This window comes from Magallana gigas, chromosome 7 (assembly GCF_963853765.1).
Source record: "Magallana gigas chromosome 7, xbMagGiga1.1, whole genome shotgun sequence".
Taxonomy (NCBI): Eukaryota; Metazoa; Mollusca; class Bivalvia; order Ostreida; family Ostreidae; genus Magallana; species Magallana gigas.
In genome coordinates, this window is record NC_088859.1 from 4,547,371 (window position 1) to 4,561,480 (window position 14,110).

Sequence of the window (14,110 nt, forward strand, 5' to 3'; positions counted from 1 at the left end):
TATTTATAAATAATAAAAAGCAATATTATTTTAACAGATTTCTTTAAATTTCTAATTTTTATGCAAACAGTACATGAAATGGTTGATTCCTTGATAAGAACAAGTCTGATATATTTAAACCAAGGGAGATACACACGACTGTCTGTTCTCAATCAGGAAGAAGAACTGCTTGAAATTCTAATTATTGTATTTTGCCATTTATAATGCGCAGTGGTGTTTAATACACACCCCCACTTTGGGCCTGAAATTATAGGGAATAAACGTAGTTCAGCTTTGTTATATGCACCAAACTTTTGACCAAGCTGTTGATTTTTGAAATCATGGTAATGCAGGGAAATTCAACGTGAAATTTTCTATGTTTTGAAAACTTTGTTTTGATTATTTCTATACCAAGATAATAAGACTTAAGCATACATCAGACAACTACTGAAGAAATGCAAACCAGGGTTTCAAGTGCTTTGACTATAGACAAAACAACTCAGATATTAAATTATGCAATGATCATGCTTCTTTTGTTTAAAAAAAATTTCGGACTATGTTGCATCTTTTCCAAAATTATTGCATATTCAATATTGCTATCATACTTTAGTTTAAAAAGCAAATAAGAGAAAACTTTGAGTCATCAATAATTGTGTTTATTCCTATCTATATATTGCACTAGCAAGAAACATCTGGCCTCGTTTACATACTGTATACAGGGAAATATTCGACCCTGTTTTATTTTCGCCCCTTTTGCCCTCGTTGTCAGCGGGCTTAATCAAGACTGACTGAATTCCAATGTCTCAAATTGTCTCTCTTTTATCACAATTTTATATAGGCGAATTAAAGACGGGGTGAAACCGTTTGCAAGTAAAGGAAGGCGAAATTAACACGGGCGAAAATAATCCTGTATACAGTACATGTAGCATTGTATATAAAATATCACATAACCAAGAAATTACAGATACACGATTGTACATTTACATACTATCAGTCAACCAAGTGGGCATACTAGATACTAGAACGCATAAACACATGCTATATATCAATTAGCAACAGAAAAATGAATTTACTATACAAATACATATGCTTTTGCAGTCTGTAGAAGTTAATTAAGTTACTAATAGTAAAATATTGGCCAGTTTAATAGGGACTGTGGTATAACATAATGTGTGAAACGAAATGACTACATAAAATGTAATTTTATAACATTATAAAATCTATTGGTCCATAAATAGGCAATATATCACATTGTCACCAGTCTTGCTCAGTTAAACCAAGAGGAGCACCAAATCTTTGACACCAACAGCTGTGACAGATTCGCCCTCAGCTCGGGGCAAAAGCAAGAAATATTGCCCTCAGCTTGGGGCAAGGGTTGGAAGAATCGCCTTCAGGGCCTCAGTGTAGTTCTCAATATTGCACAACGGATTCCCCGATACATTCACATCCTCTAATGGGAGAGAGGAGAGGGTACTGAAGGCTTGCACTGTTCGTAAAGCTGTAAGGGAAAAAACTGATGAATCATACATTTAAATAGATATTAAGCAGGAGACTGAAATAATAAAATTTTAAAAATTTTTTATTTGACTGTAATATTAATCGATACCCACCATTTTTCTGAAGATGAAGCTTTTTGAGCTGTTTACAATGTTGAAGACCCTCCACTGAGTCGATGTCATTGTTATTGGCAATAAGGACTACGAGACAAGGCAGGTTACCGAGGGGTTTGAGGGAGGTCAGGTGGTTCTGTGACACATCAAGCTCCTGAACCAGCACCATCCACTCAGTGTGACACAGAGAGGTCAGGTCAAGGCCACTCAAGGTCATGTCACGGGTGTTTACATCCTGTACATCAAGAATCTTCTCCATCATGAACTTACTCTCTGTAAAACCAACTAACGTTGTGAGAAAAACAAATCAACTCTAAACCAGTACAAGGTTGACCATAGTGTCGTATCACATTCAACTAAAACATTACTGGGTATATGTCACAATTTCACTTATAGATGCATTAAACAAATTGAGCAATACTTCACAGTATTTGAAACATAACATTACAAATGAATAAAAAAACAAGACTTCACGATATATGAAGCATAAACATTACAAATACTGGTACATCAAAAGCATAGCAGTATATGAAACTTGCTAAAACTTCACAATATATGAAGCATAAACATTACAAACACTGAAACATCAAAAGCATAGTGGCATATGGAACTTACTGAGATCCCGATAGAAGGCTTTTCTCTTGGAGTCCACCGCAGTCAGCTTCTCTATCGCCTCAGTGATGTCATCCTGGTACTTCTCATGAACTGGGTCAATGGCCTTCATTAAGTAGAGCAGGGTCAGCAGTACCCCTATATAGAAGCAATCACTGGTGAATAATACGCACAAGGAGGTACCATTAATTAAGTTCACAGGCACAGTGTTCTGTAGATTCCTTATTTTACACGAGTACTTAATTCTGCAATTTAACAGTTTTGCATCTAATCGGGAGAATATAAAATCGTGAACGCCAAATTTTTTTCATAATTTCAAATAGTTTACATCTGCCCGAAAATTAAAAGCAAGATTTTAAAATCTGCGAGACGTGCTTCTCATGATTTTACACGGATATTAATTCCTCGCGTATAATCAGGAATTTACAGTACATATATGAAAATATATCAAGAAAATTTGTAATCCTTAAATGACCACATACCAGTACTTATCAAACAAAGGTTTGTTTCGGATTCACCAATAAATTAATCAATCAAAAGGAATGCATGTCTTCAGACCTGATATCTGTACATTGACCTACATTTATTTTCTGGCTCCACTGAGTGAAGTTCTTGGATCGCCTCCAGTTCTTTCTCCATGGTTGAACTGGCTGCCGCACTCAGCTCGATGCTGAACCGAGTCCCTGCCTTGTAACTCGCCATGGTCCACGCTTCGTCCTGACCTTCGGCAAGCTGTAGGCCCTGAGAGAACTGGGTGCAGTCAGACTCAGTGAGAAGGGTCACCCCTATAGACAAATCCTCACCCCCAGGAAAACCATCCTTCACTGTCAGGATCTACAAATAACAACATATCGGTATCTACAGATATCAAAGTGTGTCAGGATCTACAGATATGAAAAAGTGTCTGATATCAACATGCCAGGATTTACAAAAATGAATGTGTATCAGATATCAACATGTTAGGATTTACAAATATCAACTTATCAGTGTGTGTCAGAATCTACAGATATTAGTGTGTGTCAGAATCTACAGATATTAGTGTGTGTCAGAATCTACAGATATTAGTGTGTGCCAGGATCTACAGATATCAAAGTGTGTCAGGATCTATGGATATCAATGAATGTCAGGGTCTACAGATATCAACACCTCATATATAGTCCACATATATCATTATCTGGTTTCTTTATGTACACATACATGATACAGAGCATTTTCTTTCCCTTATAAAACCTATCTACATGTATCAAAAAATACCTTTTAGCATCAACACAATGCTGAAATGAGAGTTATTGGCTTGTACTGTTATACTCACCCATATAATACTGTAGCCATTGCAACACTTACCCATATAATACTGTAGCTATTGGTTTGTATTGCTACACTTACCCATATAATACTGTAGCAATTGCAACACTTACCCATATAATACTGTAGCCATTGCAACACTTACCCATATAATACTGTAGCCATTGCAACACTTACCCATATAATACTGTAGCTATTGGTTTGTATTGCAACACTTACCCATATAATACTGTAGCAATTGGTTTGTATTGCAACACTTACCCATATAATACTGTAGGTATTTGTTTGTACTGCTACACTTACCAATATAATACTGTGGCTATTGGTTTGTATTGCAACACTTACCCATATAATACTGTAGCTATTGGTTTGTATTGCAACACTTACCCATATAATACTGTAGCAATTGGTTTGTATTGCAACACTTCCCATATAATACTGTAGCTATTGGTTTGTATTGCAACACTTCCCATATAATACTGTAGCTATTGCTACAATTACCCATATAAAATGTAGCTATTGGTTTGTATTGCAACACTTACCCATATAATACTGTAGCTATTGGTTTGTATTGCAACACTTACCCATATAATATTGTAGCAATTGGTTTGTATTGCAACACTTACCCATATAATACTGTAGGTATTTGTTTGTACTGCTACACTTACCAATATAATACTGTGGCTATTGGTTTGTATTGCAACACTTACCCATATAATACTGTAGCTATTGGTTTGTATTGCAACACTTCCCCATATAATACTGTAGCTATTGGTTTGTATTGCAACACTTCCCATATAATACTGTAGCTATTGCTACAATTACCCATATAAAATGTAGCTATTGGTATGTATTTCTACACTTGTCAATAAAATACTGTAACTATTGGTAAGTACATGTATTGCTGCACTTACCCATATAATACTGTAGCTATTGGTACCGGTGACATTCCTCCATTCCCCTGTGACTGGGCTACTGTTGATGTTCACTGACAACTGATGACCATGATTTACCTAGTAACGGAGCCAATAATTCAATATTAAAACAATTGTCAACAATATTTGGTTTCATGGTATACCTCTGCAAGACCTCAGGTAATTAAATAAGAACAGCCAGGTTTGTTATCTAGGATCTTATATAATCTCATTTATCAGAAACTTTACTAAAAACACACACACACAAAATTGTTGTAATGAATCATGTGTCAGTTGAATGAAGAATAATTTTGACAATCAGAGAGTTAAAGTTTCTGGCACTGTGAACATGTATTAATTTACTTTTAAGGTAAATATACCTAAGCACACAATGTATATGTCTTTTCACCCATTTCATGAATAAAGGTGTGAGCCATTCTGAGAGTTTACCTGTATGTAGTTGGTGAGTAGAACTAGAATCTGGTTGGTTTTACGCGATGCATGAACACAACTTATCTGCAGTTTTTTCCTCCCTGCAAAAGTTCAATAGAAGACTCAATACCAAATTAGCAGAAATTAACTTGAAGATTCAATTTTGGCATTATATGCCAGTGTGAGATCCTTAAAATAAACATCTGAAACGAATCATTCCGCATCAGATGAAAGAGTTATCTTTTGAATTATATTATTAAATTTTGAAAGAAGAAAAAGCCTTCCCCAAACAGCGTTACCCCTCCAAGTTTTACCCCTCCCCATCAGTTTTATCTTTTCCCAGCAATATTAAAGAAACCTTACTCATCTCCGGCAGTCTAACCCCTCCCCTTCAGTATTACCCCTCCACAACAAACTCTACCCCCCTTATCAACCTTACCCCTTCCCAGCAGCCACCTGTGGTAGAACCAAGCGCTCTGGTCATCAGGATCAGTGAATATGGCATTCTGTACTGTTTCATGTTCTGTGATAAAAAAAAAAAAGCCCAGCAAAGTTCATCAGCACAATCCTGTTCAAATAACAATGACTTTTTAAAATTCTTGTTTTCATACGTTTTTGAACTCTTCTTCTGAGTTTTATTTTGATTTACATTTTGACATCCTTAGTGGTTGAATCAAATGTAAAATCATCATTGCAGTGGACTTATCAATAATCAGAATCTTTTTGTTGAATTAAGGTAGGCCAGCTTACCCTGTAACAAGATGTCCTCCTGCACTCTGACAGGGTGGGTGGGGTCAGGGAAGATAACAGGAAGTAGTTTACTGCGGTAATGCCACGATGAATAATTGGAAAAGTTGGTCTGTATTTTCTCTGTTGTGTACGCAAGCTCCTGTTCTAAATCTACATCCGAGGTTAGGACGACAAATCGTCGATAATCCCAACAGTGAACTATAAATAAAACCAGGAAAGTAAAACTTAAGCACTGAAATATTGCTAATACATAAAGTTTTTAATACATCTAGTGGATATGAAGGAGTACAATAACTCACAGTTTCTCTCGTCATACTCCAAAAAAGTGTTACAGAGCTGGAGTTCTCGCTCCCAGTCGGGAAGTGGCATGTTCTCCAGGATGAAGCTGCGGTGGTGCCAGGCGCCATACGACTTTGGGTTGACCTTGAGACAAGACTCGAGGAATCCGAGCTCATCCTGCATCAGCTTCTGTACAAACTCTGTCTCCCTGTAACACCGCAGTCATCACAAACTCAACTACATGTATTGTTAAACCACAGTCAACACAAACTCAACTACATGTACTGTTAAACTGCAGTCACCACAAACTCAACTACATGTACTGTTATATCGCAGTCACCATAAACTCAACTACATGTACTGTTAAATCGCAGCCACCATAAACTCAACTACATGTACTGTTAAACCGCTGTCACCACAAACTCAACTACAATACATGTACTATAAAACCGAAATCACCACAAACTCAACAACAATACATGTACTATTAAACAGAAGTAACCACAAACTCAACTACATGTATTGTTAAACCCCAGTCACCAAAAACTCGACTACATGTATTGTTAAACCGCAGTCACCAAAAACTCATGCAACTACATGTATTGTTAAACCGCAGTCACCAAAAACTCAACTACATGTACTGTAAAACCGCAGTTGCCACAAATTAACTACATGTATTGTTAATGTGGATATTTCTGCATGACTTGATATAATAAATAATAATCTTGTGTACATCAGCAATAATAATGAGACTCTACATAAGAAGTGATTGTAAGTCAGCTTGTTTACTGGTTATTATTTACAGAGATTGTTAGATTTTGGTATATTCCTCCAGGCAGGCAACTCTCTGTGACAACAGTAACACAACAGTAACACAACACTGAACAGTGACACAACAGTAACACAATATACATACACTGTATAATGGTATACAGATTTTTTTCAATTGTATAATAGCACCATACATAATTAAAGCATTTCATACCTGTCAGGTAATTATTGTGTAAAATGTCTGCTATTAGAGAGGTTGGAATTTATAACGTGTACGGGTATGCATACGTGTGTAAAAACTACACGTACACGTTTTTATAATTCATCAGTTGAGATTTCTTAACTTGTAGGATATAAACGTGTACGTAAATCGACACAGTTTTATGACATGAATTTATTTAGTTTATTCCAAATAAATGGTAAATTTCTTATCAACTTTCATGCAAATGAAGTTTAAAAATCTATATAATGTATCAGAAGAATACAATCACTCATCAATAAGATTTTATTTGTTGTAAAAAGCTACACGTTTGTAGTTACGTGTAGACGACACTCTTCAAGTTTAGAGAACATGTAGAAACCATGTCGTCACAAAAACTGATGACATAATACGCGAAGAATCTAGGTGATTCCCCTTGTTCACATACGCGTACCCGTACACGTTGGAAATCTCATCCTCTCTAATATAACTCCTGAGGAAGAAGTTAACTTACTTGTTGTCCTTCATGAACAAGAAGATTTCTTTGCGGTAATTCCATAGTGAATAGAAGTCTGGATTCACAGACAGAATTTCCCCTGTAAGCTTCAGTCCCTCCTCATCAAATTCTCCATTTAGTCGCTAGAAAAATATTTTTATATCATATATAATAAACTTTCCCAAAGAAAGATAATCATCCATTTCATCCAAGTATCATAGTTTGTTAGATTAACAGCAGATACAGTTATTCATTACACTTTTGTAAACCAAAATGATGCCAGGTTCATGCCACTAGCAAAGATGTTCAATGTTGAGATTGCTCCCTCCCTCCTTCATTTATTTATAATTCTAGTATAGTTATTGCCGAGATCAAAGAGATGCTGCGAACATTATTCTCCAATATACCACGAATGTCATCAGTAAATTATCAGATCAGAAATACCTATTTGTCTCGCACTGATCATGGAAGTACAACTTCAAACCGTAAAAAGTTTTAAAACCATGTCAATTTCACGTGTTACTTCCAGTCAAAACGATGTGTATTGCCTCAATTTTTATTTTAAAGAGATCAATGCGGCTGTTCCTAGGACCTCCCTAGCATTTTCACTGCATGTTTTTACATAAAATATATAATGTGCAGTAGTAATAATCGTATTAAATTGCCCTTAAAATATTAGGAATGTGATTCAAAGATATTTTATAAATAAGTGAAGAGTATTAAAGTCCTAAGGAAAAGTCTGTCATCTGCATGTGATTCCTTTGATCGATACACATGTAAACATTACTAACAAAACCGTTGGGGTAACACGGAACAGCCGTCAAAATGACCTAGATCATCTCTCTATAGGAGAAACGATCTGTAGAAATACTGGGCTGTTAGAATAGAAATAAAGTTCTTGTTTTCGTGAATAACCTCAGAGGTTATTCTGCAACATTCACGAAAACTCGTACTTTATTTCTTAACCATACACTGCCCCCCCCCGCCCCCTCCCCCCCCCCCCCCCCCCCCCCCCAAAAGAAAAAGGAAGAATTTTTTGTTTTGCGGGAAATATATATAGTTGTAAAAAAGTGTTCAGAAAATTATAATTTTAATGAATTTCATCATATCAAATATGGCACTCTGTACATGTATCTGAGTGTGTGTGTATTTATGGTATTAGGAGGCATACAATTTTATATTGCAGGAAATGATGACCGATTAAATACAGCAAGCACTGCTGTATTTAATCGGTTATACATGTTACTCTTGATGGCTCAAACTTGGAAGTTCCTAATCGCTCGAAGTAAGTATTTGGTCCTAATTTTTCCCTATATAGCCCCCTATGCATCAATGTCATCGTATCTATTTTTAAAAAAAATTTCAGGTTTTTTTTCAGTTTTTATCAGTTTTTCAGAAAAATTTCAGTAGTTAAACAATCAATGTTTCATACATTGCATGTATATTAAATTGTCTTTGCTACAGCAACATCAAATGTTGTTAAAGAATACATGTAATAAATACATGTATCATGAAACCTGAAAGTTTTCATTTTATTCAGAATTGCATATTTACCTGAAAATATTGAATGAGTATTATTTATAGCATGTGACATGTGTAAGATTAGCACTAGAATGCCTTAATCATAATATATGGTCATACTTATTTTAAATGTTGTCATTCAACTTAGAAAATTTTGAATTCTTGAAAACTCAAACTCTTGATCTCTCAAAGTTTATCCTTGGTTCCACAGACTTCAAGATTTCTCGAGTTACCTGTATTGTGTATTTTATATATGAGGCTGTTACTGACCTTTTTAAATGCCCCAGATGTTGCGGCAGTGTAAAGTTTCAGTTTCTGCTCGCGTTCTTTCCGCTTTGCTTCCTCCTGTTGGGCAGTGGTCTTCACCTTGAGTCGTCCATGCTGAAAATACCACAAAGTAAACTTAGTGTACACATTGTATCACATACCCAGAACACAGAATCTGAATGTAAATATTACCCATTGTGTAAAGAAACTAAGAACAAATGGAGATGAAAATACACTTTGACTGTATTGTAGCTATACATTTAACTTTAAACAGGTATAATTAGTTTGAATTTTTTTTTAATTTTAAAAAGACACCGCATCTTATGTTACCAGAAATAGCATGAATTTTAAGATCTTTTTGTTTTAAAAATTCTTTAAGAATTTGGGGAATTGCACTCAGAAATCCCAGATTTAATCTGGAATCCCAGTAATTTATAGATCCTTCATTGATTTTGAATCCCATCATATAAAGAATATCCAAGTAAGAGATTCCACTGAAATAGTGTTCTATAGATCTATACATCTTTCCTTGGACTTGTTGGGTACTGTACATACTGTACCACAGTGTACATGCTGTATGAAGCCATATAGGCATAAGTCCACGATTTGCTTTCTTTTGAGAATTGTAGAATATTGATCTTTAATGATGATTTTTAAATCCTTTTTAAAGGGGGAGGGGCAACTTCAGAATCGTTGGGAATATCTATCTATACCAAAGCAGAAGCATGTCTTACTTAGTGAATTATTCTCTTTTGAGTGGACAAAACTATGCCTGTCCACTTCTCAAAAGAGAATATTATATAGTGAATATAAAATAAGTCTTACAGATTATGGTCAACGGCTTACCAATGATATATCCTTCAAATCACACCATATTGGTCGTTTGTTAGTGTTTGTCTTAGTGTACCATGAAAAAATTTACATGTCATTAAAAATACCCCCCTCCCTTTTTTTATTACTACGTTCGAATTTCCTCTAAGATAAAATGGGATTTACACTGTAGTTTAATAACAGAGTCAATAAAGTGATAGGTACTCAAACACTGAATATCGAAATTGATGAATTATTTCATTTATACTTGAAAAATGAATGATTTTACCCAAAAATAATATATTTACCATATCGAGTGTTCTTTGACAGCGGAATTTGCTTTTTTGGCGCCTCTTAAACACAAAAGAGCTCCGATATTAGGCTAGCCTTTAAGCTATTCGATATAGGAAATAAATAGTTGTTGATAAGACACACACTAAAATTATTAAAAAGTAGCATAAATCAACTTGTAAATAACGTAAGAATAAGACTGGCTATGAATTATAATAAGTTACCAGGTGTGTTTTACTTTTCAATCAATGCCTGGAAAAGTAAGAAATTTCATATCGGCTAGTATAAATTTGATTCAACACCCAGCGGATCGTACTTTATGTACATTGTTATTGAAAACGAGAGGGACATTTGTAAATGAGAATTGCAATGAACTCATGAAAATGAATTTCTCGTAAGTTTTCTGTCTTATGTATGAAGGCGGATTAAATACTTAATGTTTAATCGACCAGAAACACAAATAACTTAATATTTATGGATACGATATGAACATGTCAGAAATATTCAAGTAGTGTCAGTTTTAGAACTTCAATACCTTTTATAGCTCCATATTCTTTGTCATGTAGTCTAATTATGGTCTAACGGAAAACGAATCAATTTAAATCAACAACGATTGGAGTGATTCATTATTATATATTATTAGAAATATCATTATTAAATATGTATGGAATTAGTGGAAACATGCTGGATTGGTTTGAGAGTTATTTAAGCAACAGAACACAAAAAGTTATGTATAGAAATATTTTTTCTTCCGTAGGCCATGTTAAAGCTGGTGTTCCTCAGGGCTCAGTACTTGGGCCATTATTATTTTTATTGTATGTAAATGATGTAGCTGAAAATATGATATCTGTATGTAGATTATATGCTGATGACAACTCTTTACAACAATGTTCAGATAATATTAATCTTATTGAACAAAATCTTAATCATTACCTCAGAATATTAGATGAATGGTCAAAAAAATGGTTGTTGAAATTCAATCCACAGAAAACCAAAGCTGTATTTTTCCATTTGAAAAATGTACATCATTTTCCTAATTTATTTTTTGAAAATTGTCAGTTGGAATATGTTACTGAACACAAACATCTTGGTATACAGTTATCTTCAAACTTAAGTTGGTCAGAACATATTGATAACATTGTTAAAAAAGCTTACAAAAAACTGGGGTTACTTAAAAAGCTAAAATTTTCTGTTTCAAGGGATATTCTATCACAAATGTATGTATCTTTTATTAGACCACAATTGGAATATGCTGCCGAAGTTTGGGCTGGTTGCACACAGATGGACATAGAAAAATTGGAAAAGGTTCAATTAAATGCCGCAAGAATAGTAACTGGGCTCACAAGTTTTGCTTCAAGAAACTCAATTTATTTTGAAACAGGTTGGGAACCTTTGGAACACAGAAGAAATAGAGCTAAATTAATAACTATGTACAAAATGCACAATAACTTAGTACCTACTTACATACAAAACATTGTACCATATACAAGAGGCAGTGTTTCAAGGTACACAACTAGAAACTCTCTTGATTATTCTGTTCCAAAATTTAGATTAGAACTATTTAATAAATCATTTATTCCTGATACTGTCAGAAGATGGAATGCCCTAAGTCTTAATACAAGGGAGGCAACCTCTATTAAAATATTCAAAAAATGTTTATACAATGATACGGTAAAGCCTCAGAAACATCAAGATTTTTAAACATAACACATAGACGTTTGAGACACAACTGTATTTTAAATTCTGACTTATTCCGCTGTAATTTAATAGCCAGTCCAAACTGTTCGTGTGGCTTATCAGAAGATGCATACCATTTGTTTTTTGTCTGTAAAAAGTATACAAGAGCTCGGAATTCTCTAATGAATAAGCTATTGACATTAAGTTACGTACACATTATAGATGCACATTTATTATTATGGGGGGGATGATTCGTTGACAAATATACAAAACACTGAAATTTTCAAGACAGTACAAATTTTTTTGAGTGAATGTGGTCGTTTTTCAAAAAATGTTTGAATTTATAAGGTGATATTATATATGCAGTAGATTGTTTATTCATGTATATTTATGTGTATTCAATATATTCAATATTTCAATATATTCAATGTATGGCAATATTTATAAAATTTCATTACTAGGAGAGGACTATCTAAGTTTTAGAACTTGTGTCTTATCCTTTTGATTTATTCAATAAAATATGTTCAATTCAGAAATATCATATGTGGTAGGTTTTAGAAAAATAATAGAAGTCCGTGAACTCGTGTGCAAAGTCGCATAAATCATTATGTACATCTAACAAAACAATGCACAAGCTTATGTCAGAACTATCTTCCTCTCATGTGAAATATAATTATACATGTGTATCTTTCATATTGATATGTAATCCAAACAATACTTCTGTTTATTCATATATTGGGCCTTTGCCAATTATTGTAATTGTGTTTGTGCCAATAAAATATTTTATTTGTATAAATATTCGCACTTTCTTGAGACTGAAATGATTCATTGGTTAAGTTGATGTTCGATGCCACCAAAATTTTGAGGCAATAATTTTTCTTCGGGGTTGTTAAATATTCAAACTAAGTATAATTATAAAAAAAATTGCGATTGCAAAATTGTATCATGTACCGATGAAAAATTTATCTAAAAGAAAAAAATTTGCAATCGTACGGTTTAACCACAGGGGGATCTTATCCGCTTTGCTCTCAAGGACATGTGTATTATTCATATATATTTACATTTTCCAGTGTCTTTGCCTGTGATAACACTACGTATCGATTTTGTACTATATAACTATATAATGCAAAAGACGCCAAATCGAGGCGCCAGCGGGGTTTGCTAATTAGTATTTAAATATATAATCGTACGGTTGCTTAAAATTATATAAATATAAGTATTAAGGAATCATTATTTGAATATTATGAGATGATAATTTCGGTCGGGGTGTGATCAAATCTATCATAAAGCCCTTCGGGCTTTATTGGATTTGATCATACCCCGACCGAAATTATCACCTCAGATTACTCAAAGAATGATTCCTTATTCCTTATATATTTCAAAAAGAGCAGAGCGGATAAGATGCTCCTATGGTTTTTAAAACCAAATATCGTCATGATGCCATCCTATTTCCCCATCTTCTTTAGAAAACGCAAGACGCTGAGACCATCTCAGTGGTTTAGCACCCTTGAATGAGTCAACACAGAGACTGGCATTTTGAAGACTTTAAATGATTGAAAAGTTGAAAAAAAATTAATTATGCCATAAAATCAGAAATGAATATACACTCTCGCAACTTCTGGGGTCTTTCCTGCATAGTTCTGAAAAACAGCTGTTTTTCGCTTGTAAATAATATATATACCCAGGATAAGTATCAACTGCTAAATCAAATCAATGATTTAAAAACCACACAGAGACTCTAGTCGACCTCAACTTTCATTCATTTACTCTTGGCTTCATTGATGTAAAAAACATTCACTCAACACCTGTAGCAACGGCCATCTATGGAGCGATGTAACCCAAATAATTTAAAGTACGTACATATATATATATGAGTGGGCGATACTGCATGAAATGGCTTTTATGAATGCATGTAAACAAACGCACGCCTGTGACTGGGTCTTATTTAAAACACTTTAATACAGTACAAAACACTTGACCTTTGATAGATGCAATTTACAGATTCACCACAAACTTTACAACAATTTGCATTTTATACGTCATTTATTTAAACAATAAAGTGCCTTCATTTTAGTACACATAGGATCAGACGACTACAATGTACGTGGATTGCCATAAAAGTGAATAGGAATATAAAGATTACCCGTATGAAACACCGAAGAAACCATTTTATTTTTAAGTAAACTCCAAAGTAATT

The 14,110-nt window shown here is 34.1% G+C and overlaps 1 protein-coding gene across 1 annotated transcript; it reads right to left on the reverse strand.

Annotated features, from left to right (window-relative positions):
* Positions 1 to 613: 613 nt before the first annotated feature.
* LOC105330888 (geranylgeranyl transferase type-2 subunit alpha) lies at positions 614 to 10,390 on the reverse strand. Its single transcript, XM_034455515.2, has 12 exons — positions 10,254 to 10,390; positions 9,139 to 9,249; positions 7,366 to 7,490; positions 5,902 to 6,089; positions 5,603 to 5,800; positions 5,292 to 5,375; positions 4,871 to 4,953; positions 4,421 to 4,519; positions 2,783 to 3,035; positions 2,205 to 2,339; positions 1,590 to 1,862; positions 614 to 1,477 (listed from the first exon to the last, which is right to left on the reverse strand). Exons 1-12 carry the CDS (start codon positions 10,254 to 10,256, stop codon positions 1,338 to 1,340), a joined length of 1,692 nt encoding a protein of 563 aa, XP_034311406.2. The 5' UTR covers positions 10,257 to 10,390; the 3' UTR covers positions 614 to 1,337.
* Between the last annotated feature and the right edge of the window lie 3,720 nt (positions 10,391 to 14,110).